The 24,987-nt window shown below is 45.8% G+C and overlaps 1 protein-coding gene across 1 annotated transcript; it reads left to right on the top strand.

Moving 5' to 3' along the window:
* The first annotated feature begins 2,406 nt into the window (after positions 1-2,406).
* On the top strand, positions 2,407-8,173 carry LOC135528647 (interferon gamma 1-like). Its single transcript, XM_064957762.1, has 4 exons — positions 2,407-2,672; positions 3,680-3,739; positions 4,257-4,460; positions 7,615-8,173. Exons 1-4 carry the CDS (start codon positions 2,544-2,546, stop codon positions 7,762-7,764), a joined length of 543 nt encoding a protein of 180 aa, XP_064813834.1. The 5' UTR covers positions 2,407-2,543; the 3' UTR covers positions 7,765-8,173.
* The last annotated feature ends 16,814 nt before the right edge of the window (positions 8,174-24,987 follow it).

Raw genomic sequence — 24,987 nt, 5'->3', positions numbered from 1 at the left:
AGTAATACATAAAATAGATAGGATATAGCTGGTTTACAGTCAATGCAAATCCTGCTCTGAATGAATGACGTTTTCTTGGGAATATTGATGAAAATTCTCTAAATATTGAAACCTCTATGTGCATTTTCCATCATATCTATGAACACTATATATACAAAAGTATGTGTGACACCTTTTCAAATTAGTGGATTCAGCTATTTCAGCCACACCAGTTGCTGACAGGTGTATAAAATTGAGCACACAGCCATGCAATCTCCATTGACAAACATTGGCAGGAGAATGTCCTTACTGAACAGCTCAGTGACTTTCAACGTGGCACCGTCATAGGATGACAACTTTCCAACAAGTCAGTTTGTCAAATTACTGCCCTGCTAGAGCTTCCCTGGTCAACTGGAAGTGCTGTTATAGTGAAGTGGAAACGTCTTGGAGCAACAACGGCTAAGCCGCGAAGTGGTAGACCACGTAAACTCACAGGATGGGACCACTGAGTGCTGAGATGCAACACTCACTACCCAGTTCCAAACTGCTTCTGGGAGCAACGTCAGCACAATAACTGTTTGTCGGGAGCTTCTTGAAATGGGTTTCCATGGCCAAGCAGCCGCACACAAGCATAAGATCACCGTGCGCAATGCCAAGCGTCGGCTGGAGTGGTGTAAAGCTCGCCACCAGTGGAAACACGTTCTCTGGAGTGATGAATCATGTTTCACCATCTGGCAGTCCGACGGACGAATTAGAGTTGATGCCAAGACAACTCTACCTGTCTGAATGCATAGTGCCAACTGTAAAGTTTGGTGGAGGAGGGATAATGGTCTGAGCCTGTTTTTCATGGTTCGGGCTAGGCCCCTTGTGAAGGGAAATCTTAACGCAACAGCATACAAATTACATTCTAGACGATTCTGTGCTTCCAACTTTGTTTGAGGAAGGTCCTTTGCTGTTTCAAGCAAGACAATGCCTCCGTGCAAAAAGTGAGCTCCATACAGAAATGGTTTTGTGTCGAGATTAGTGTGGAAGAACTTGACTGGCCTGCACAGAACCCTGACCTCAACCCCCATTGAACACCTTTGGGATGAATTGGAACGCCGACTGCGAGCCAGGCCTAACCGCCCAACATCAGTGCTCGATCTCACTAATGCTCTTGTGGTTGAATGGAAGTAAGTCCCTGAAGCAATGTTCCAACATCTAGTGGAAAGCCTTCCCAGAAGAGTGGAGGCTGTTACAGCAGCAAAGGGGGGACCAACTCCATATTAATGGTCATGATTTTGGAATGAGATGTTGGACGAGCAGCTGTCCACTTACTGTTGATCATGTAGTTTACATATATGGATAATATCTAATGACTTCAACTTTCAACTGTCTATCAAACCTATTCCTTCGCTGACGAAAGAGACATACACTGTATTCGCTACAGAAATGAGGGATATGTCCCAAATGGCACGCCATGGGCCCTGGTCTAAAGTAGTGCACTACCCCTATGGGCCCTGTTCTAAAGTAGTGCACTACACCTATGGGCCCTGGTCTAAAGTAGTGCACTACCCCTATGGGCCCTGGTCTAAAGTAATTCCCTACCCCTATGGGCCCTGGTCTAAAGTAGGGCACTACCCCTATGGGCCCTGGTCTAAAGTAGTGCACTACCCCTATGGGCCCTGGTCTAAAGTAATTACCTACCCCTATGGGCCCTGGTCTAAAGTAGGGCACCACCCCTATGGGCCCTGATCTAAAGTAGTGCACTACCCCTATGGGCCCTGGTCTAAAGTAGTGCACTACATAGGGACTAGGGTGCCATTTGGGAGGCAAAGCCTACAATGATGAAAGAGAACTACGCCGACAGAGACCAACAGATGGTATATATCAGGTATGGCAGTATCTAATAAGAGCATGATGGCATTGGTGTTAGTTTCAGTATTACATCAAACCCTGCATCATCTACTACGAAGCCAGTCAGAGGAAACACCACAGTTTCATTAGTTGATCAGCTAGAACCACTAAACACGAAGCGCCCGTCATGGCTCTGGTCTAAAGTAGCGTACTATGTAGTGGAATAGTGTGCCGTTTGGGACGCAGACAAGGTCTTCATCTGTTCATTCTAAGATGACATCAACCCAGACATCCCCCTCCCCACATACCTTCTCCTGATTCTCTTCCTCTTCCCCCTCATCATACCCACATCACCAAAGAACTTCCCCAGAATGTGTCAAAACTACCTGTTTCCTAGGGATTCCAACCCAAGACCCCTTTAGCTCTGCTGCTAAAATAAGGTGTTATTGAGCGGCCGTGTGTTGGTGTTTGATTTAAAGGAAACTTCGCTCAGTCAGAGAACCCACAACTTCACACCTCTATCGTTTCTGCCTCTGCCTCAACTATATAAATACTTCTGTCTTAGCCTCAGCATCAGTCAGACAGACACAGAAGAACAAGACTTGGGTCGTCTCAGCTACAAGGTGGTCTCGTTAAGTCAACTCAAGTCAAGGCCTTTGGCTGAAGTTATCGTACACAGATTGAGGACTATTGAGCTTTGAGGGAACTTCAGCGTGACGTTGAGGGCCATGGATGTGTTATCAAGGGCTGTGATGTGTTTCTGCTTGATGGGCTGGGTGACTTTAGGATGGAGTCATGCTGCTCAGTACACATCAATTAACATGAAGAGCAACGTAGACAAACTGAAAGTCCACTATGTAAGTATCATATACATTATTAACTGGGGAAACAGGGGTTTCTCCTGACAGACAGACAGACAGACAGACAGACAGACAGACAGACAGTAGGACATAACAGGGAGATCTCCTTCCTAATGGGAGGCCAACAGTAGGACAGAACAGGGAGATCTCCTTCATAATGGGAGGCCAACAGTAGGACAGAACAGGGAGATCTCCTTCATAATGGGAGGCCAACAGTAGGACAGAACAGGGAGATCTCCTTCCTAATGGGAGGCCAACAGTAGGACAGAACAGGGAGATCTCCTTCCTAATGGGAGGCCAACAGTAGGACAGAACAGGGAGATCTCCTTCCTAATGGGAGGCCAACAGTAGGACAGAACAGGGAGATCTCCTTCCTAATGGGAGGCCAACAGTAGGACAGAACAGGGAGATCTCCTTCCTAATGGGAGGCCAACAGTAGGACAGAACAGGGAGATCTCCTTCATAATGGGAGGCCAACAGTAGGACAGAACAGGGAGATCTCCTTCCTAATGGGAGGCCAACAGTAGGACAGAACAGGGAGATCTCCTTCCTAATGGGAGGCCAACAGTAGGACAGAACAGGGAGAACATTGGATGTTGATGAGTTAGAAATAAAAATTTTGACTAAAACCAAGAGGAGTTCCACACTTCCTGCCCAAGCAGGAAATACTTGTCAGTGAGACTGAAATGAAACTGAAAATGATGACATTATCATAACAGTGCATTTCCAGGTAGGCCCATAGACACCAGACCTGGCTCAAACACTTCCATCTGAGGTGAGCTTTAGCTTAGACGTAGCTTGGAGTTTGCACTTTTGGGACTACTCCATTGTTGCCATTGTACGTGACAAACTAAATGATGTATTTTAAGTTATTTGACCTATTTAGCCCAGGTCTGACAGACACTATACTTGTGATTAGGGGGAGAAGAGTCCACTATATGCAATAAACTGCAGCAAGTTGAAGGAGAAAAACAACTGATTGTCATCATGTCTTGTTCTTTCAGAAGATCTCCAAGAACCAGCTGTTCAACGGAAACCCTGTTTTCCCCAAGGACACGTTTAAGGTAACATATAATGCTACACATTGTTATCCCCTTCAGGCTAATATCACCAATGTGAAACTACTGCTTACCCTTGGGCTAGGCTGGAGACAAAACTAAGTTTCAAGATTGTATTTTATTAAGTATTTTCTCTCTCTCTCTCTCTCCCCCTCTCTCTCTCCCTCCTTCTCTCCCTCTCTCTCCCACTCTCTCTCTCCCTCGCTCTCTCTCCCTCTCTCTCTCTCCCTCCTTCTCTCTCTCTCTCTCTCCCTCTCTCTCTCTCCCTCTCTCTCCCTCTCTCTCCCTCCTTCTCTCTCTCTCTCTCTCTCCCTCTCTCTCTCTCTCTCTCTCTCTCCCTCTCTCTCCCTCCTCTCTCTCTCTCTCTCTTCTCTCCCTCTCTCTCTCTCTCCCTCTCTCTCTCTCCCTCTCTCTCTCTCTCTCTCTCTCTCTCCCTCTCTCCCTCTCTCTCTCTCTCTCTCTCTCTCTCTCTCCCTCTCTCTCTCTCTCTCTCTCTCTCCCTCTCTCTCTTTCTCTCCCTCAGGACAGTGAGCGGAGGGTGTTGATGAGTGTGGTTCTGGACGTGTATCTGAGTATCTTCAGCCAGATGCTGAACCAGACGGAGGACCAGGAAATGATTGAGAGTCTGAAATATGTCAAGGGGAAAATTCAGGATCTCCAGAAACACTATTTCCTGGGGAGGATACCTGAGCTGAGGACACACCTGCAGAACCTGTGGGCCATCGAGGTGAGCTTCCCTCCATGAAGTAGAACACCGATCTGGTATAGTCTACATTCACATGTTCATCGCTTAATATTTTAGCAGATGAAGTCACATAGCACAATGACATGCACTTATGCATCAATATATATATTTTTGTAATGATACATCCTATAGACTATGCAACATTTAAAACAGCAGCTTTTCTGGCAACCATCATCATTGTAGTATAGTCTACTGTATAGACACCATCATGGCTGTAGTATAGTCTACTGTATAGACACCATCATGGCTGTAGTATAGTCTACTGTATAGACACCATCATGACTGAGGAATAGTCTACTGTATAGAGACAACATCATCATGACTGTAGTATAGTCTACTGTATAGAGACACCATCATCATGACTGTAGTATAGTCTACTGTATAGACACCATCATGACTGTACTATAGTCTACTGTATAGACACCATCATGGCTGTAGTATTGTCTACTGTATAGACACCATCATGGCTGTAGTATAGTCTACTGTATAGACACCATCATGTCTGTAGTATAGTCTACTGTATAGACACCATCATGGCTGTAGTATAGTCTACTGTATAGAGACACCATCATGGCTGTAGTATTGTCTACTGTATAGACACCATCATGTCTGTAGTATAGTCTACTGTATAGACACCATCATGAAGGTAGTTTAGTCTACTGTATAGACACCATCATGTCTGTAGTATAGTCTACTGTATAGACACCATCATGTCTGTAGTATAGTCTACTGTATAGACACCATCATGACTGTAGTATAGTCTACTGTATAGACACCATCATCATGGCTTTAGTATAGTCTACTGTATAGACACCATCATGACTGTAGTATAGTCTACTGTATAGACACCATCATCATTGGCTGTAGTATAGTCTACTGTATAGAGACACCATCATCATGACTGTAGTATAGTCTACTGTATAGACACCATCATCATGACTGTAGTATAGTCTACTGTATAGAGACACCATCATCATGACTGTAGTATAGTCTACTGTAGAGACACCATCATGTCTGTAGTATAGTCTACTGTATAGACACCATCATCATTGGCTGTAGTATAGTCTACTGTATAGACACCATCATCATGACTGTAGTTTAGCCTACTGTATAGACATCATCATCATGACTGTAGTATAGTCTACTGTATAGACACCATCATGTCTGTAGTATAGTCTACTGTATAGACACCATCATCATGACTGTAGTATAGTCTACTGTATAGGCACCATCATGACTGTAGTATAGTCTACTGTATAGACACCATCATGTCTGTAGTATAGTCTACTGTATAGACACCATCATGACTGTAGTATAGTCTACTGTATAGACACCATCATGACTGTAGTATAGTCTACTGTATAGACACCATCATGACTGTAGTATAGTCTACTGTATAGACATCATCATGGCTGTAGTATAGTCTACTGTAGAGACACCATCATGGCTGTAGTATAGTCTACTGTATAGACACCATCATGGCTGTAGTATAGTCTACTGTATAGACACCATCATGGCTGTAGTATAGTCTACTGTATAGAGACACCATCATGGCTGTAGTATAGTCTACTTTATAGACACCATCATGACTGTAGTATAGTCTACTGTATAGACACCATCATCAAGGATGTAGTATAGTCTACTGTATAGACACCATCATGACTGTAGTATAGTCTACTGTATAGACACCATCATCATTGGCTGTAGTATAGTCTACTGTATAGACACCATCATCATGTCTGTAGTATAGTCTACTGTATAGAGACATCATCATGTCTGTAGTATAGTCTACTGTATAGACACCATCATGGCTGTAATATAGTCTACTGTATAGACACCATCATCATGTCTGTAGTATAGTCTACTGTATAGACACCATCATGACTGTAGTATAGTCTACTGTATAGAGACACCATCATGTCTGTAGTATAGTCTACTGTATAGACACCATCATGGCTGTAGTATAGTCTACTGTATAGACACCATCATCATGGCGGTACTATAGTCTACTGTATAGACACCATCATGGCTGTAGTATAGTCTACTGTATAGGCACCACCATGACTGTAGTATAGTCTACTGTATAGAGACACCATCATGACTGTAGTATAGTCTACTGTATAGACACCATCACGACTGTAGTATAGTCTACTGTATAGAGACACCATCATGACTGTAGTATAGTCTACTGTATAGACACCATCATGCCTGTAGTATAGTCTACTGTATAGACACCATCATCATGACTGTAGTATAGTCTACTGTATAGACACCATCATGTCTGTAGTATAGTCTACTGTATAGAGACACCATCATGGCTGTAGTATAGTCTACTGTATAGACACCATCATGCCTGTAGTATAGTCTACTGTATAGGCACCATCATCATGTCTGTAGTATAGTCTACTGTATAGACACCATCATGACTGTAGTATAGTCTACTGTATAGACACCATCATGACTGTAGTATAGTCTACTGTATAGACACCATCATGACTGTAGTATAGTCTACTGTATAGACACCATCATCATGACTGTAGTATAGTCTACTGTATAGAGACACCATCATCATGACTGTAGTATAGTCTACTGTATAGACACCATCATCATTGTAGTATATTCTACTGTATAGACACCATCATGGCTGTAGTATAGTCTACTGTATAGACACCATCATCATGGCTTTAGTATAGTCTACTGTATAGACACCATCATGACTGTAGTATAGTCTACTGTATAGACACCATCATGACTGTAGTATAGTCTACTGTATAGACACCATCATGACTGTAGTATAGTCTACTGTATAGACACCATCATCATGACTGTAGTATAGTCTACTGTATAGAGACACCATCATCATGACTGTAGTATAGTCTACTGTATAGACACCATCATCATTGTAGTATATTCTACTGTATAGACACCATCATGGCTGTAGTATAGTCTACTGTATAGACACCATCATCATGGCTTTAGTATAGTCTACTGTATAGACACCATCATGACTGTAGTATAGTCTACTGTATAGAGACACCATCATGACTGTAGTATAGTCTACTGTATAGAGACACCATCATCATGACACCTGATGAACTAATTACCTGATAGTTAATGCCTGTATCTTCTGTCTCAGACCAGTGACACCACAGTCCAGGGGAAGGCTCTGTCCGAGTTCATTACCATCTACGAGAAAGCCTCCAAACTGGCCCTGAAGTTCCATCTAAAGAAGGACAACCGCAGGAAGAGACGGCAAGCCCAGAGGCTCAAATCACACATCATGTAGATGACCAATCGTGTCTACTGTGAAGGCTAGCTGTAGGGTGAAGATACACCTGGAAGCTGACCTTGGGTCAGTTTAGCATTTCCCCCTCTAACAGTGAAGGTTAGGATTGGGGGAGGGAGCTGATCCTAGATCTGTACCTAGGGGAACCCCCCTCCAAAAGCCACAGTTGAGATACATATTGAAGTAAACATTTTCCTTGATACAAAATACCTCAACTGGACATCTATTTATAAAATGTATTTATTTAATCTATGAAATCACGCACAATACTCAATGGTATATTATCATTGATAAGAGTATTTATTTTTCTTGAATCAATACATTCATATTTATTATTCATTATCTAGAAAATGTTTGTTTTTTTAAATAAATAGTTATTTATTGCTAAATCTGTAAATTCTATGACTGAATAAACAGACACTGAGGAAACAGCTCTAATGACTGATATCTATACACACACACACACACACACACACACACACACACACACACACACACACACACACACACACACACACACACACACACACACACACACACACACACACACACACACACACACACACACACACACACACACACACACACTAATCTATGTTTGGTGCTGTATGGAGATATCACCCATTGGCTGACTGACTATTATAATTGTTCTTGTATTGAAACCAAAACCCTCTCCTGCATGGGGCCCACACAACGGCCGTGGCCCGCCCAAATGGGCGGCCCATAGCGTCCTGGTCAAAGGAAGTGCACTATATAGGGGCTAGGCTGCCATTTGGGATGCCCACAAGATAACACCACAACATCCGTCTTCAGAAACAGGAATAAACCAAATACACTAACCTAAACACCCCACTAAACTAAACACCCCACTAACCTAAACACCCCACTAACCTAAACACCCCACTAACCTAAACACCCCACTAACCTAAACACCCCACTAAACTAAACACCCCACTAACCTAACCTAAACACCCCACTAACCTAACCTAAACACCCCACTAACCTAAACACCCCACTAACCTAACCTAAACACCCCACTAAACTAAACACCCCACTAGCCTAACCTAAACACCCCACTAACCTAACCTAAACACACCACTAACCTAACCACCCCACTAACCTAAACACCCCACTAAACTAAACACCCCACTAACCTAACCTAAACACCCCACTAACCTAACCTAAACACCCCACTAACCTAAACACCCCACTAACCTAACCTAAACACCCCACTAAACTAAACACCCCACTAGCCTAACCTAAACACCCCACTAACCTAACCTAAACACACCACTAACCTAACCACCCCACTAACCTAACCACCCCACTAACCTAACCACCCCACTAACCTAACCTAACCACCCCACTAACCTAACCTAAACACCCCACTAAACTAAACACCCCACTAGCCTAACCTAAACACCCCACTAACCTAACCTAAACACCCCACTAACCTAAACACACCACTAACCTAACCTAAACACACTAACCTAACCACCCCACTAACCTAACCACCCCACTAACCTAACCTAACCACCCCACTAACCTAACCTAATCACCCCACTAACCTAACCTAAACACCCCACTAACCTAACCACCCCCTAACCTAAACACCCCACTAACCTAACCTAACCACCCCACTAACCTAAACACCCCACTAACCTAACCTGAACACCCCACTAACCTAACCACCCCACTAACCTAAACACCCCACTAACCTAAACACCCCACTAACCTAACCACACCACTAACCTAACCTAAACACCCCACTAACCTAACAACCCCACTAACCTAACCTAACCACCCCACTAACCTAACCTAAACACCCCACTAACCTAACCACCCCAGTAACCTAAACACCCCACTAACCTAACCTAATCACCCCACTAACCTAACCACCCCACTAACCTAACCACCCCACTAACCTAACAACCCCACTAACCTAACCACCCGACTAACCTAACCACCCCCCTAACCTAACCTAAACACCCCACTAACCTAAACACCCCACTAACCTAACCTAACCACCCCACTAACCTAAACACCCCACTAACCTAACCTAAACACCCCACTAACCTAACCTAAACACCCCACTAACCTAACCTAACCACCCCACTAACCTAACCTAACCACCCCACTAACCTAATCACCCCACTAACCTAACCTAATCACCCCACTAACCTAATCACCCCACTAATCTAACCTAATCACCCCACTAACCTAACCTAAACACCCCACTAACCTAAACACCACACTAACCTAACCTAAACACCACACTAACCTAACCTAAACATCACACTAACCTAAACACCCCACTAACCTAACCACCCCACTAACCTAACCTAAACATCACACTAACCTAACATCACACTAACCTAAACACCCCACTAACCTAAACACCCCACTAACCTAACCTAAACACCCCACTAACCTAACCTAAACATCACACTAACCTAACCTAAACACCCCACTAACCTAACCTAAACGCCCCACTAACCTAAGTAATTTTTCCAACAATTGTTTACAGACAGATTATTTCAATTATAATTCATTGTATCACAATGAGAGAGCAGCAGTGTGATCCACATCAACGCGCTATGTAGATATGAATAATAAGTGATCGTCGTAGACTTCACCACTGCTTTTAACCTTACCTCCAAGTGTTTATTCAAATTGGATAATCTTTGGATGCCGACAGCAACGGCACCTTTGGAAGAGATTAAACTAAACACGGACTACTTCTTGCTAATCAGGAAACTCTTGGGTGGTAGACTGTCATTCCAATTGCTTCATGGGAGCCTGGTAAAATTATGTTTGTAGCCTAGTGTAGCTAGCCACCGAATGGCTCAGAATTCACTGTTAGCATGCAGTCAAAGCTATGACCACTTTTGGAGCTAACTAGCACTCTGAAATCATATTCTGATGTTGACAGCAGATGGGAGTTGGATTCATAACATCGCTAGCTAACATAATATACATTTTGAGAAAACTATTTATATTTAAGGGGCTAGCTAGCTAGTGTTAGCAACGTTTGGTGGTCAATGAGACCGAGAGCTAACCAGCTGAGTTAGCAAACAATATATCAAAAGTATAATTTCAGATTCGAAAAATATTCCATCAACAGGCTCTGCATTACAGGAATCACAGTAGCAAGTACCCCTGGTGCACTGTTCAATTATTTAACCATTTAAACTCTCCGTTTTTGCCAAAGCCCTGACAGGCTTTCATTCATTTAAACATGAGCTTGTCTGAGGTGTCGGACTCAACGACAGTTACTATACATTGGAGCGCTGCGATTGGTTGCCCACATTTTTGGGGCGAGGCTTAGCGAAGGGTCAATTGTTTCAAAGCTATTCATCCATTTTCTCACCACCTAGTCCAACAATCTACTAACTATTATCCATGGGAAAAACTCACTATTATCCATGGGAAAACACACTATTATCCATGGGAAAAACACACTATTATGCATGGGAAAAACTCACTATTATCCATGGGAAAAACTCACTATTATTCATGGGAAAAACACACTATTATCCATGGGAAAAACTCACTATTATCCATGGGGAAAACACACTATTATCCATGGGAAAAACACACTATTATCCATGGGAAAAATACACTAGTATCCATGGGAAAAACACACTATTATCCATGGGAAAAACACACTATTATCCATGGGAAAAACACACTATTATCCATGGGAAAAACACACTATTATCCATGGGAAAAACACACTATTATCCATGGGAAAAACACACTATTATCCATGGGAAAAACACACTATTATCCATGGGAAAAACACACTATTATCCATGGGAAAAACACACTATTATCCATGGGAAAAACACACTATTATCCATGGGAAAAACACACTATTATCCATGGGAAAAACACACTATTATCCATGGGGAAAACAAACTATTATACCATGGGGCAAACATTTTTACTTTTGCCCTTGCACTAACACACCTGATTCAACAAAAGGCTTGATTATGAGATGGGGGAAAAAGCACGCCTCTTTTGGTCCCCATGACCAGGTTTTAGAGAACCCTGGGTTAGGAAACACTGGGTTAGTAAATACTGGGTTAGTAAACACTGGGATAGGGTTAGTAAACACTGGGTTAGTAAACACTGGGTTAGTAAACACCGGGTTAGGGTTAGTAAACACTGGGTTAGTAAACACTGGGTTAGGGGTAGTAAACACTGGATTAGTAAACACTGGGTTAGTAAACACTGGGTTAGTAAACACTGGATTAGTAAACACTGGGTTAGTATACACTGGGTTAGTAAACACTGGGTTAGTAAACACTGGGTTAGTAAACACTGGATTAGTAAACACTGGGTTAGTATACACTGGGTTAGTAAACACTGGGTTAGTAAACACTGGATTAGTAAACTCTGGGTTAGTAAACACTGGATTAGTAAACACTGGGTTAGTAAACACTGGGTTTGTCACACCCTGATCTGTTTAACGTGTCTTGTGCTTGTCTCCACCCCCCTCCAGGTGTCGCCCATTTTCCCCACTATCCCCGTGCATTCATACCTGTGCTTTATGTTTGTCTGTTGCCAGTTGGTCTTGTATTGTCAAGCTTACCAATAATACCAAACACTGTGTTAGGGTTAGGAAACACTGTTAGGGTTAAGAAACACTGGGTTAGGGTTAGGAAACACTGGGTTAGGGTTAGGAAACACTGGGTTAGGGTTAGGGTTAGGAAACACTGGGTTAGGGTTAGGAAACACTGGGTTAGGGTTAGGGTTAGGAAACACTGGATTAGTAAACACTGGATTAGTAAACACTGGGTTAGGGTTAGGAAACACTGGGTTAGGGTTAGGAAACACTGGGTTAAGGTTAGGAAACACGGGGTTAGGGTTAGGAAACACTGGGTTAGGGTTAGGAAACACAGGGTTAGGGTTAGGGTTAGGAAACACTGGGTAAGGGTTAGGAAACACTGGGTTAGGGTTAGGAAACACTGGGTTAGGGTTAGGAAAAACTGTGTTAGGGTTAGGAAACACTGGGTTAGGGTTAGGAAACACTGGGTTAGGGTTAGGAAACACTGGGTTAGGGTTAGGAAACACTGGGTTAGGGTTAGGAAACACAGGGTTAGGGTTAGGGTTAGGAAACACTGGGTAAGGGTTAGGAAACACTGGGTTAGGGTTAGGAAACACTGGGTTAGTGTTAGGAAACACTGGGTTAGGGTTAGGAAACACTGGGTTAGGGTTAGGAAACACTGGGTTAGGGTTAGGGTTAGGAAACACTGGGTTAGGGTTAGGAAACACTGGGTTAGTAAACACTGGGTTAGGGTTAGTAAATACTGGGTTAGTAAACACTGGGTTAGTAAACACTGGGTTAGGGTTAGTAAACACTGGGTTAGTAAACACTGGGTTAGTAAACACTGGGTTAGTAAACACTGGGTTAGGGGTAGTAAACACTGGGCTAGTAAACACTGGGTTAGTAAACACTGGGTTAGTAAACACTGGGTTAGTAAACACTGGGTTAGGGGTAGTAAACACTGGGTTAGTAAACACTGGATTAGGAAACACTGCATTAGTAAACACTGGGTTAGTAAACAGTGGGTTAGTAAACACTGGATTAGTAAACACTGGGTTAGGAAACACTGGGTTAGGGTTAGGAAACACTGGGTTAGTGTTAGGAAACACTGGGTTAGGGTTAGGAAACACTGGGTTAGTAAACACTGGGTTAGTAAACACTGGGTTAGGGTTAGTAAACACTGGGTTAGTAAACACTGGGTTAGTAAACACCGGGTTAGGGTTAGTAAACAATGGGTTAGTAAACACTGGGTTAGTAAACACTGGGTTAGTAAACACTGGGTTAGGGGTAGTAAACACTGGGTTAGTAAACACTGGATTAGGAAACACTGCATTAGTAAACACTGGGTTAGTAAACAGTGGGTTAGTAAACACTGGATTAGTAAACACTGGGTTAGGAAACACTGGGTTAGGGTTAGGAAACACTGGGTTAGTGTTAGGAAACACTGGGTTAGGGTTAGGAAACACTGGGTTAGTAAACACTGGGTTAGTAAACACTGGGTTAGGGGTAGTAAACACTGGGTTAGTAAACACTGGGTTAGTAAACACTGGGTTAGGAAACACTGGGTTAGGAAACACTGGGTTAGGGTTAGGAAACACTGGGTTAGGGTTAGGAAACACTGTGTTAGGGTTAGTAAACACTGGGTTAGGGTTAGTAAACACTGGGTTAGGGTTAGGAAACACTGGGTTAGGGTTAGTAAACACTGGGATAGGGTTAGGAAACACTGAGTTAGGGTTAGGGTTAAGAAACACTGGGTTAGGGTTAGGAAACACTGAGTTAGGGTTAGGGTTAGGAAACACTGGGTTAGGGTTAGGAAACACTGGGTTAGGGTTAGGAAACACTGGGTTAGGGTTAGGAAAAACTGGGTTAGGAAACACTGGGTTAGGGTTAGGAAACACTGGGTTAGGGTTAGGAAACACTGGGTTAGGGTTAGGAAACACTGGGTTAGGGTTAGGAAAAACTGGGTTAGGAAACACTGGGTTAGGGTTAGGAAACACTGGGTTAGGGTTAGGAAACACTGGGTTAGGGTTAGGGTTAGGAAACACTGGGTTAGGGTTAGGAAACACTGGGTTAGGGATAGGTAACACTGGGTTAGGGTTAGGAAACACTGGGTTAGGGTTAGGAAACACTGGTTTAGGGTTAGGAAACACTGGGTTAGGGTTAGGAAACACTGGGTTAGGGTTAGGGTTAGGAAACACTGGGTTAGGGTTAGGAAACACTGGGTTAGGGTTAGGGTTAGGAAACACTGGGTTAGGAAACACTGGGTTAGTAAACACTGGGTTAGGGTTAGTAAACACTGGGTTAGTAAACACCGGGTTAGGGTTAGTAAACACTGGGTTAGTAAACACTGGGTTAGGAAACACTGGGTTAGGGTTAGGAAACACTGGGTTAGGGTTAGGAAACACTGGGTTAGGAAACACTGGATTAGTAAACACTGGGTTAGTAAACACTGGGTTAGGGGTAGTAAACACTGGGTTAGTAAACACTGGGTTAGTAAACACTGGGTTAGTAAACACTGTGTCAGGGGTAGTAAACACTGGGTTAGGAAACACTGGGTTAGGAAACACTGGGTTAGTAAACACTGGGTTAGTAAACACTGGGTTAGGAAACACTGGGTTAGGGTTAGTAAACACTGGGTTAGTAAACACTGGATTAGTAAACACTGGGTTAGTATACACTGGGTTAGTAAACACTGGGTTAGTATACACTGGGTTAGTTAACACTGGGTTAGTAAACAATGGGTTAGTAAACACTGGGTTAGTAAACACTGGGTTAGTAAACACTGGATTAGTAAACACTGGGTTAGTAAACACTGGGTTTGTCACACCCTGATCTGTTTATCGTGTCTTGTGCTTGTCTCCACCCCCCTCCAGGTGTCGCCCATTTTCCCCACTATCCCCGTGCATTCATACCTGTGCTTTATGTTTGTCTGTTGCCAGTTGGTCTTGTATTGTCAAGCTTACCAATAATATCAAACACTGTGTTAGGGGTTAGGAAACACTGTTAGGGTTAGGAAACACTGGGTTAGGGTTAGGAAACACTGGGTTAGGGTTAGGAAACACTGGGTTAGGGTTAGGGTTAGGAAACACTGGGTTAGGGTTAGGAAACACTGGGTTAGGGTTAGGGTTAGGAAACACTGGGTTAGGGTTAGGAAACACTGGGTTAGGGTTAGGAAACACTGGGTTAGGGTTAGGAAACACTGGGTTAGGGTTAGGAAACACTGGGTTAGGGTTAGGAAACATTGGGTTAGGGTTAGGAAACACTGGGTTAGGGTTAGGAAACACTGGGTTAGGGTTAGGAAACACTGGGTTAGGGTTAGGAAACACTGGGTTAGGGTTAGGAAACACTGGGTTAGGGTTAGGAAACATTGGGTTAGGGTTAGGAAACACTGGGTTAGGGTTAGGAAACACTGGGTTAGGGTTAGGAAACACTGGGTTAGGGTTAGGAAACATTGGGTTAGGGTTAGGAAACACTGGGTTAGGGTTAGGAAACACTGGGTTAGGGTTAGGAAACACTGGGTTAGGGTTAGGAAACACTGGGTTAGGGTTAGGAAACATTGGGTTAGGGTTAGGAAACACTGGGTTAGGGTTAGGAAACACTGGGTTAGGGTTAGGAAACACTGGGTTAGGGTTAGGAAACACTGGGTTAGGGTTAGGAAACACTGGGTTAGGGTTAGGAAACACTGGGTTAGGGTTAGGAAACATTGGGTTAGGGTTAGGAAACACTGGGTTAGGGTTAGGAAAGCACCTTCAGTTTCTCCCAATATCCATGATCAGACAAGCCCCCCCAGTCTCTCCCAACATCCATGGTCAGACAAGCCCCCCCAGTCTCTCCCAACATCCATGATCAGACAAGCCCCCCCAGTCTCTCCCAACATCCATGGTCAGACAAGCCCCCCCAGTCTCTCCCAACATCCATGATCAGACAAGCCCCCCCAGTCTCTCCCAACATCCATGATCAGACAAGCCCCCCCAGTCTCTCCCAACATCCATGATCAGACAAGCCCCCCAGTCTCTCCCAACATCCATGATCAGACAAGCCCCTCAGTCTCTCCCAACATCCATGATCAGACAAGCCCCCCAGTCTCTCCCAACATCCATGATCAGACAAGCCCCCTCAGTCTCTCCCAACATCCATGATCAGACAAGCCCCCTCAGTCTCTCCCAACATCCATGATCAGACAAGCCCCCTCAGTCTCTCCCAACATCCATGATCAGACAAGCCCCCCAGTCTCTCCCAACATCCATGATCAGACAAGCCCCTCAGTCTCTCCCAACATCCATGATCAGACAAGCCCCCCAGTCTCTCCCAACATCCATGATCAGACAAGCCCCCTCAGTCTCTCCCAACATCCATGATCAGACAAGCCCCCTCAGTCTCTCCCAACATCCATGATCAGACAAGCCCCCCAGTCTCTCCCAACATCCATGATCAGACAAGCCCCCCAGTCTCTCCCAACATCCATGATCAGACAAGCCCCCCAGTCTCTCCCAACATCCATGATCAGACAAGCCCCCCAGTCTCTCCCAACATCCATGATCAGACAAGCCCCTCAGTCTCTCCCAACATCCATGATCAGACAAGCCCCCCAGTCTCTCCCAACATCCATGATCAGACAAGCCCCCCAGTCTCTCCCAACATCCATGATCAGACAAGCCCCCAGTCTCTCCCAACATCCATGATCAGACAAGCCCCCCAGTCTCTCCCAACATCCATGATCAGACAAGCCCCCCCAGTCTCTCCCAACATCCATGATCAGACAAGCCACCCCCAGTCTCTCCCAACATCCATGATCAGACAAGCCCCCCAGTCTCTCCCAACATCCGTGATCAGACAAGCCCCTCAGTCTCTCCCAACATCCATGATCAGACAAGCCCCCCAGTCTCTCCCAACATCCATGATCAGACAAGCCCCCCAGTCTCTCCCAACATCCATGATCAGACAAGCCCCCCAGTCTCTTCCAACATCCATGATCAGACAAGCCCCCCAGTCTCTCCCAACATCCATGATCAGACAAGCCCCCCAGTCTCTCCCAACATCCATGATCAGACAAGCCCCCCAGTCTCTCCCAATATCCATGATCAGACAAGCCCCTCAGTCTCTCCCAACATCCATGATCAGACAAGCCCCCCAGTCTCTCCCAACATCCATGATCAGACAAGCCCCCCAGTCTCTCCCAATATCCATGATCAGACAAGCCCCCTCAGTCTCTCCCAACATCCATGATCAGACAAGCCCCCCAGTCTCTCCCAACATCCATGATCAGACAAGCCCCCCAGTCTCTCCCAATATCCATGGTCAGACATGCCCCCTCAGTCTCTCCCAACATCCATGATCAGACAAGCCCCCTCAGTCTCTCCCAACATCCATGATCAGACAAGCCCCCTCAGTCTCTCCCAACATCCATGATCAGACAAGCCCCCCCAGTTTCTCCCAACATCCATGATCAGACAAGGCCACCCAGTCTCTCCCAACATCCATGATCATCCGTTCTGGGTCCTTTCAGATTCTGTACTTGTCACATACAATAGTTTCTCATCCCATTAGTTTATTATAGGATGCACACAGTCCCCATCCTCCCATACAGACTTCAACAGTGTTTATCATACAGACAGTCCCCATCCTCCCATATAGAATTCAACAGTGTTTATCATACAGACAGTCCCCATCCTCCCATACTGACTTCAACAGTGTTTATCATACAGACAGTCCCCATCCTCCCATACTGACTTCAACAGTGTTTATCATACAGACAGTCCCCATCCTCCCATATAGACTTCAACAGAGTTTATTATACAGACAGTCCCCATCCTCCCATACTGACTTCAACAGTGTTTATCATGAGGACAGTCCCCATCCTCCCATATAGACTTCAACAGTGTTTATCATGAGGACAGTCCCCATCCTCCCATATAGACTTCAACAGTGTTTATCATACAGACAGTCCCCATCCTCCCATACAGACTTCAACAGTGTTTATCATACAGACAGTCCCCATCCTCCCATATAGACTTCAACAGTGTTTATCATGAGGACAGTCCCCATCCTCCCTTATAGACTTCAACAGTGTTTATCATACAGACCGTCCCCATCCTCCCATACAGACTTCAACAGTGTTTATCATACAGACAGTCCCCCTCCTCCCATACAGACTTCAACAGTGTTTATCATACAGACAGTCCCCCTCCTCCCATACAGACTTCAACAGTGTTTATCATACAGACAGTCCCCATCCTCCCATATAGACTTCAACAGTGTTTATCATACAGACAGTCCCCATCCTCCCATATAGACTTCAACAGTGTTTATCATACAGACAGTCCCCATCCTCCCATATAGACTTAAACAGTGTTTATCATACAGACAGTCCCCATCCTCCCATACAGACTTCAACAGTGTTTATCATACAGACAGTCCCCATCCTCCCATATAGACATCAACAGTGTTTATCATACAGACAGTCCCCCTCCTCCCATACAGACTTCAACAGTGTTTATCATACAGACAGTCCCCCTCCTCCCATCCCATATAGACATAGACATCAACAGTGTTTATCATGAGGACAGTCCCCATCCTCCCATATAGACTTCAACAGTGTTTATCATACAGACAGTCCCCCTCCTCCCATACAGACTTCAACAGTGTTTATCATACAGACAGTCCCCCTCCTCCCATATAGACATCAACAGTGTTTATCATGAGGACAGTCCCCATCCTCCCATATAGACTTCAACAGTGTTTATCATACAGACAGTCCCCATCCTCCCATACAGACTTCAACAGTCTTTATCATACAGACAGTCCCCCTCCTCCCATACAGACTTCAACAGTGTTTATCATATAGACAGTCCCCGTCCTCCCATATAGACTTCAACAGTGTTTCTCATACAGACAGTCCCCATCCTCCCATATAGACTTCAACAGTGTTTATCATGCAGACAGTCCCCATCCTCCCATACAGACTTCAACAGTGTTTATCATACAGACAGTCCCCATCCTCCCATACAGACTTCAACAGTGTTTATCATACAGACAGTCCCCCTCCTCCCATACAGACTTCAACAGTGTTTATCATACAGACAGTCCCCCTCCTCCCATACAGACTTCAACAGTGTTTATCATACAGACAGTCCCCATCCTCCCATGCAGACTTCAACAGTGTTTATCATACAGACAGTCCCCATCCTCCCATATAGACATCAACAGTGTTTATCATACAGACAGTCCCCATCCTCCCATACAGACTTCAACAGTGTTTATCATACAGACAGTCCCCCTCCTCCCATACAGACTTCAACAGTGTTTATCATATAGACAGTCCCCATCCTCCCATACAGACTTCAACAGTGTTTATCATACAGACAGTCCCCCTCCTCCCATACAGACTTCAACAGTGTTTATCATACAGACAGTCCCCATCCTCCCATACAGACTTCAACAGTGTTTATCATACAGACAGTCCCCCTCCTCCCATACAGACTTCAACAGTGTTTATCATATAGACAGTCCCCATCCTCCCATACAGACTTCAACAGTGTTTATCATACAGACAGTCCCCCTCCTCCCATACAGACTTCAACAGTGTTTATCATACAGACAGTCCCCATCCTCCCATACAGACTTCAACAGTGTTTATCATACAGACAGTCCCCCTCCTCCCATACAGACTTCAACAGTGTTTATCATATAGACAGTCCCCATCCTCCCATATAGACTTCAACAGTGTTTATCATACAGACAGTCCCCATCCTCCCATACAGACTTCAACAGTGTTTATCATATAGACAGTCCCCATCCTCCCATATAGACTTCAACAGTGTTTATCATACAGACAGTCCCCATCCTCCCATATAGACTTCAACAGTGTTTATCATACAGACAGTCCCCATCCTCCCATATAGACTTCAACAGTGTTTGTCATACAGATTAACAGACACAGCTACGGTCAGGTTACCAGCCAGTGCTTTATGTTACATTCCCAAATGGCACCCTGTTCCCTATATAGTGCACTACTACAGGGCCCATAGGACTAGTAGTGCACTATATAGGGAATAAGGTGCCATTTAGGATGCACCCCATGACGATAGAGATAGAGTGGTCTATTTTACTATAGTATAGGAATGGCTATTGAAAACACAGACTGGTAATTCCTCTGCAGATGTAGAATCTTAATTTGACCACCCTGTTGCAGGAGAACATTTTTAAACCTCTATTTAAGGTTTGAAAAGGCTTTTGAAGTCTGACATTTCAGACTTGCTTTTCCCTTATGAAAAATGCCATTAATTGTAAAATAATTCACATTTCCTGTTGTTGCAGGATTCTTTTTCTACTCTCGCAAACTGGCTCAAATTAAGATCCTACATCTGTATGTTCATTGTGATGAGATGGTACAAAGATGGTACAAATGTCTTGTGGCCTGGCCTGTCTAAAATTATGAAACATCTCCTTAAGGCGAACAACATTTGTATCAGTATCAGAAGTGCAGATAACTGCAGCCCGAGATTCTAACAAAGATTCTAGCAAAGATTCTAACAAAGACTCTAACAAAGATTCTAACAAAGATTCTAACAAAGACTCTAACAAAGATTCTAACAAAGATTCTAACAAAGATTCTAACAAAGATTCTAACAAAGACTAACAAAGATTCTAACAAAGACTCTAACTAAAATGTATACAAGCAAACTTTGTCATGATGAAATGTGAAAAATATACAATGAGCATGCTCTGCTCAGTCACTGATGATAAACTGTGAGTCATATAACAAACACACACACACGTCTGCAGACTTGGTAGGGCAGACAAGGAGGACACACAGGGAGGAGAGACAAGGAGGACAGACAGGGAGGACCGACAGGGAGGGCCGACAGGGAGGGCCGACAGGGAGGACACACAGGGAGGAGAGACAAGGAGGACAGACAGGGAGGACCGACAGAGAGGGCAGACAGGGAGGACAGACAGGGAGTGTAGACAGGGAGGACAGACAGAGAGGGCTGACAGGGAGGACAGACAGACAGGGGGGGTAGACAGGGAGGACAGACAGACAGGGAGGGTAGACAGGGAGGACAGACAGAGAGGGCTGACAGGGAGGACAGACAGACAGGGAGGACAGACAGACAGGGAGGGTAGACAGGGAGGACAGACAGAGAGGGCTGACAGGGAGGACAGACAGGGAGGGCAGACAGAGAGGACAGACAGGGAGGACAGACAGGGAGAGCAGACAGAGAGGGCAGACAGGGAGGACAGACAGGGAGGACAGACAGGGAGGACAGACAGGGAAGACAGACAGGGAGGGCAGACAGGGAGGACAGACAGGGAGGACAGACAGGGAAGACAGACAGGGAGGACAGACAGGGAGGGCCGACAGGGAGGGCCGACAGGGAGAGCAGACAGAGAGGGCAGACAGGGAGGACAGACAGGGAGGGCCGACAGGGAGGGCCGACAGGGAGAGCAGACAGAGAGGGCAGACAGGGAGGACAGACAGGGAGGACAGACAGACAGGGCAAACAGGGAGGGCAAATAAAATACAATTAAATTGTATTAGTCACATACACATGGTTAGCAGATGTTAATGTGAGTGTAGCGAAATGCTTGTGAAGACAGGAAAGACAGGGTTGGCAGGCAGGGAGGAGCCTGTCCCTTCACACTTGATGTGGTTACAGACCAAAGCAGGTCCAACAACTATTTTTTGTGAAGTTTGGAAATACAATCAGATGAGTCTGAGAAATGATAATGATCTAGCAGAGGACTGGTTTTGTTTGTATACACAGACACGCACACAAGCACGCACACACACACACACGCACACGCACACACACACACACACACACACACACACACACACACACACACACACACACACACACACACACACACACACACACACACACACACACACACACACACACACACACACACACTCTCTCTCTCAATAACTCCATGAGAGGATAATTCTGTCCCCTTGTTGCTCTAGTCATTGAAGTTAACCAGAGAAGGAGGATGTCGTATTACATACACTGCTTCATGAATCCCAGGCCCATCATTCAGGACGCACACACCCAAATCCATCGCTCATATTACGAGGGTGTGCTGTGATTTGTTTCGTCAACACAATGTGGAGCTGGGATTTTCCTGTAAATGTTGTACGATGCTAATGATAGTCCAGTCACTGTGGACATAAAGCCTTAATGTACAGGTACCAGGAAGTAGATGAATAAACGACACCTGAGCTGTGTTTCAAACTCATAAAAGACACATCCACATCCACTTATCCTCGCCTTATGCCCTCGGGCGAATCATCGCGGCTATAGTTGTCATCGATCCAAATCATTAGCCAAGCAAGGGAAGTTTGCAATGTAAGCTCCTCAGCCTTCGCTTTTTTAGTCTTGTGTGCAGGTGTACAATTATGTTCCCTTCTGGGGGGCTGAAACGCCACCATAATTCAATTTGCGATGATTGTACATCAGCTAAGAAAAGTTAACCAAAAGTTAAAACCTCAACGTTAATATGGAGTCAACATACAAGTGTAAGTAAGAGGCTGAAAAGTTTATTTATAATTCACTCCTTCCTTACCCCCTCGCCCCCCGCCTCTCACCCTCGCCCCCGCCCCTCACTCCCTCGACCCTCGCCTAGCCCCCCACCCCCTCGCCCCTCGCCCCCGCCCATCGCCCTCGCCCCTCGCATCGCCCCGCCCCCCTCGCCCGCCCCCTCCCTCGCCCCCGCCCCCCCGCCCGCCCTCACCCCTCGCTTCGCCCATCGCTTCGCCCTCGCCCGATCGCCCGCTCGCGCTTTCGCCCCGCTTCGCCTAGCCCTAGCCCCTCACCCTTACCCCCTTCGCCTCGCCCCTGATCACGATCGCCCGCCCACGCCTTATCGCCGCCCATCACATCGCCCCCTTATCCCTCACCCGCCCCCTTGCCCCCCCGCCCATCACCCCTCGCCCCTCATCCCTTCGCCCCCCCGCCCATCACCCTCGCCCATCACCCCTCGCCCCTCGCCCCTTGCCCCCCGCCTCGCCCCTCACCCATCGCCCGCCGATCACCCTCGCCATCACCCTCGCCCTCTCACCCATCGCCCCTAGCCCCTCGCTTATTGCCCTCTCGCTTGCGCCCTCGCCCTCACCCTCGCCCCTCACCCTTCGCCCCATCGCCCTTCCCCGCCCCCGCCCCTCGCCCTAGCCCTTATCGCCTCGCCCTCACCCATCGCCCCCGCCCATCACCCTGCGCCGCCGCCCGCCCATCGCCTATCGCCCCTCACGATCGCCCCGCCCATCACCCTCGCCCCTTGCCCCTCACCCATCGCCCTCGCCTCGCCTCACCCATCGCCCTCGATCACCCTCGATCGCCCTCCCCTCGCCCTATCGCCCTCGCTCGCCTATCCTTCCCTCGCTTCGCCCCTCGCCCTCGCCCCTCGCCCCTCGCCCCTCGCCCCTCGCCCCTTGCCCTGCAAGTGTAAACTCGTCTGGCGTCACGGAACGTCATCAGAAGTGTACACTTAATTTGAGGGCTGAGGGGATAGTGTGTGTCTGTTAAGTGTTTGGAATGCAGCCCAAAGGTCTGTACAGTAACAGGAAGTAGATGAATAAACCACGCCAAAGGACTGTACCAGGAAGTAGATGAATAAACCACACCAAAGGGGAAATACAGGAAGAGTCACTGATACACTGAGATGAGAAAGTTATTATACTGTACATTACAATGATATAACAGCCCTCAAAAGATATATAATGTTTAGGTGACATTGTGACCCCATATAAGCCAAACTAGCATCATGTCCAGGGGTGTACTGGTGTATCAAGCTGCCTCACTACAGAAACAGGGAATAGACAAGTGTCCTGTCCAGGGGGTGTCCTGGTACATCAAACTGCCTTACTACAGAAACAGGAGATAGACTAGTGTCCTGTCCAGGGGGTGTACTGTACATCAAGCTGCCTCACTACAGAAACAGGAGATAGACTAGTGTCCTGTCCAGGGGGTGTACCGATACATCAAGCTGCCTTACTACAGAAACAGGAGATAGACTAGTGTCCTGTCCAGGGGGTGTACCGATACATCAAGCTGCCTTACGATACACTCTTAGGAAAAAAGCTGCTATGCAGGACCTAAAAGAGTCCTACGGCTATCCCCATAGGACAACCCTTTGAAGAACTCCCTTTCTACAGAGGGTTCTACCTGGAACCAAAAGGGGTGCTGCTATGGGGACAGTCAAAGAACCCTTTTGGAACCCGTTTTTATTTATTTAACTCGGCAAGTCATTTAAACCACTGTTCCTAGACCAGTTAACCCACTGTTCCTAGACCAGTTAACCCACTGTTCCTAGACCAGTTAACCCACTGTTCCTAGACCAGTAAACCCACTGTTCCTAGACCAGTTAACCCACTGTTCCTAGACCAGTTAACCCACTGTTCCTAGACCAGTTAACCCACTGTTCCTAGACCAGTTAACCCACTGTTCCTAGACCCAGTTAACCCACTGTTCCTAGACCAGTTAACCCACTGTTCCTAGACCAGTTAACCCACTGTTCCTAGACCCAGTTAACCCACTGTTCCTAGACCAGTTAACCCACTGTTCCTAGACCAGTTAACCCCCTGTTCCTAGACCCAGTTAACCCACTGTTCCTAGACCAGTTAACCAACTGTTCCTAGACCCAGTTAACCCACTGTTCCTAGACCAGTT

This window comes from Oncorhynchus masou, unplaced genomic scaffold, assembly GCF_036934945.1.
Source record: "Oncorhynchus masou masou isolate Uvic2021 unplaced genomic scaffold, UVic_Omas_1.1 unplaced_scaffold_1004, whole genome shotgun sequence".
In the NCBI taxonomy this organism is placed as follows: domain Eukaryota; kingdom Metazoa; phylum Chordata; class Actinopteri; order Salmoniformes; family Salmonidae; genus Oncorhynchus; species Oncorhynchus masou.
This window is presented reverse-complemented; position numbering and strand designations above follow the sequence as displayed.

Coding starts and splice junctions, on each gene's coding strand:
- LOC135528647 (XM_064957762.1), top strand. CDS start 2,544: ATGGATGTGTTATCAAGGGCTGTGATGTGTTTCTGCTTGATGGGCTGG. Junction 3,740..4,256: donor TCCCCAAGGACACGTTTAAG/GTAACATATAAT, acceptor TCTCTCCCTCAG/GACAGTGAGCGGAGGGTGTT. Junction 4,461..7,614: donor AGAACCTGTGGGCCATCGAG/GTGAGCTTCCCT, acceptor CTTCTGTCTCAG/ACCAGTGACACCACAGTCCA.